This window comes from Perkinsus marinus (genome assembly GCF_000006405.1).
Source record: "Perkinsus marinus ATCC 50983 genomic scaffold scf_1104296943560, whole genome shotgun sequence".
NCBI classification, from domain to species: domain Eukaryota; phylum Perkinsozoa; order Perkinsida; family Perkinsidae; genus Perkinsus; species Perkinsus marinus.
The window spans coordinates 68,350-70,046 of record NW_003211781.1 but is presented as its reverse complement, the minus strand read 5'-3'; the positions used below and the strand labels follow the sequence as shown (position 1 = coordinate 70,046).

At 43.9% G+C, this 1,697-nt stretch overlaps 1 protein-coding gene across 1 annotated transcript in view; it reads right to left on the bottom strand.

Moving 5' to 3' along the window:
• Pmar_PMAR000664 (hypothetical protein) overlaps nucleotides 1-1,533 on the bottom strand; it is a gene marked incomplete at both ends in the record, with an annotated part of 4,513 nt that extends 2,980 nt beyond the window's left edge. The window contains one exon of the mRNA XM_002781088.1: nucleotides 1,436-1,533. Coding sequence (XP_002781134.1) covers nucleotides 1,436-1,533 — 98 coding nt within the window. The remainder of the gene's footprint in view (nucleotides 1-1,435) is intronic.
• Between the last annotated feature and the right edge of the window lie 164 nt (nucleotides 1,534-1,697).

Genomic DNA, 1,697 nt, shown 5'->3' with positions numbered 1-1,697 from the left:
GTCATCATTGTCATCAGAATGAGGATGACGTTGGGAATCGTTGTGGCCTTGAAGGTCTTCATTTGTTGGGAATCATCCTCGCAGTCCCGTCTGACCCTAGGAGTATTATTCATAACTTTGGAGTGAGGAAAAAAATGAAATCTCGATCTTCGAATAATGGCGTACAATCCACACTATACTGAACTAAGTCCTCAGGGTTATGACAAGGTGTGTTCGAAGGATTGTGCGCCCTTAGATTTGTGCGCCTGTGCGGAGTCCGCACTGCGGACTGAGCTTCGTGCGGCCGTGACGTGCAGGGTTATGTAAGGAGACGACATACAATCGAGGAGTAATTTCAGAACTCGCGATTTCCTATTTTGACGACAGTTGTTATTTCCCAGACTCAAGCGTGCCAAGTGGATTCCCGAATGATTCATGCTTCACAAAAAAGTGTAGATAGGCGTTGTGGGCAGTTTTGTGCGGCTCCTCACTTCATGTTGTGGACGGATATACTCGAAGTCGTGATCGGGTCGTCGATTGATACTATAGGGAGTTGATGCTAGTGACTCTGGCAACACAATCCCAAAGGTAGATACGGATGTTAGGTAATACTTAGCTGCGGTCGACAGGTTGGCAGGGGCGCAACAGTAATCCTCATAAGATCCCCTTGAAAGACTCTGAATGCAATCGATCGTTTGACGCATGCACACGTTAGCTAGGGATAAGGCTCTCGCGTTCACCTTATACTGTCTATTTCGCACAGGCAGGGCCGCACAGGCGGACAACAACAAGGTAGCTGGCGATGGCCGAACGGAGTCGATCTACATATAGCGAGCAATGTTGGTAACCAACATCGATCAACTAGCGTACTTAACGTGAAACGCTACGAACGAACGAGATTCCGCACAAGCTTGTGCGGCCTGAACCTACTACGAACCGTAAGCGAAGACGAGCGTAAGTCAAGACAGGCCCGAATCGTGTCACACGATCACCGTTGGAGGCGATGGTGATAATATAAGAAGGTTACGTTACAACTTCCCGTGGCCGTAGAAAGTTCTTCAATCTATTCCACAAAAAAACATCCTTACTTTCATAGCAACGAGTAAATCTAATAGTGTGATTGAACATAGTTTCGTTTGGATACTCGCGACAGTTATTTATGCCATAATGCCATTGGCACTCCTTATATATGGAGTTCAATATGTCGGAAAGTTTTATCTAACGACAACGAAACTTGGAAAGGTCATTTATTGAGATTTATATCAGCGAAAATATCAAAAATCAATATACCTCCCATCGGAAGAGAGAATCCTTACCGCAAAGTTCTTGATTGTAATACGCTTGAGCAAATGATACGGAAATCTATAGTTGTGTATAGCACGGTCGAGAAAGGTGTTGCAACATATTTCACTACTACGTCGGGAGTGACTTCGTCTCAGTTTCAATCGCCCATAACTTGTATTGACGTAAGAAAATCATGCAAAAGCTTGTGTATTACACGCCTTGATGTTACACGCATGAGTAGACATGATGTTGCTATAATATTGAATTTCTCTGATAGAATTTATAAGCTGCGGTACATCGGTTTTTCTCGTCAAAAACTTGAATCAGCTGCGAATAGTAATTTCCTAGCGGAATGTTGCCTTCTCCCTATATCGTTTTCTGTTGATTAATTCAACTTGAATTGGTTCACTTCTCTTCTTCTACTCGCACTTCAC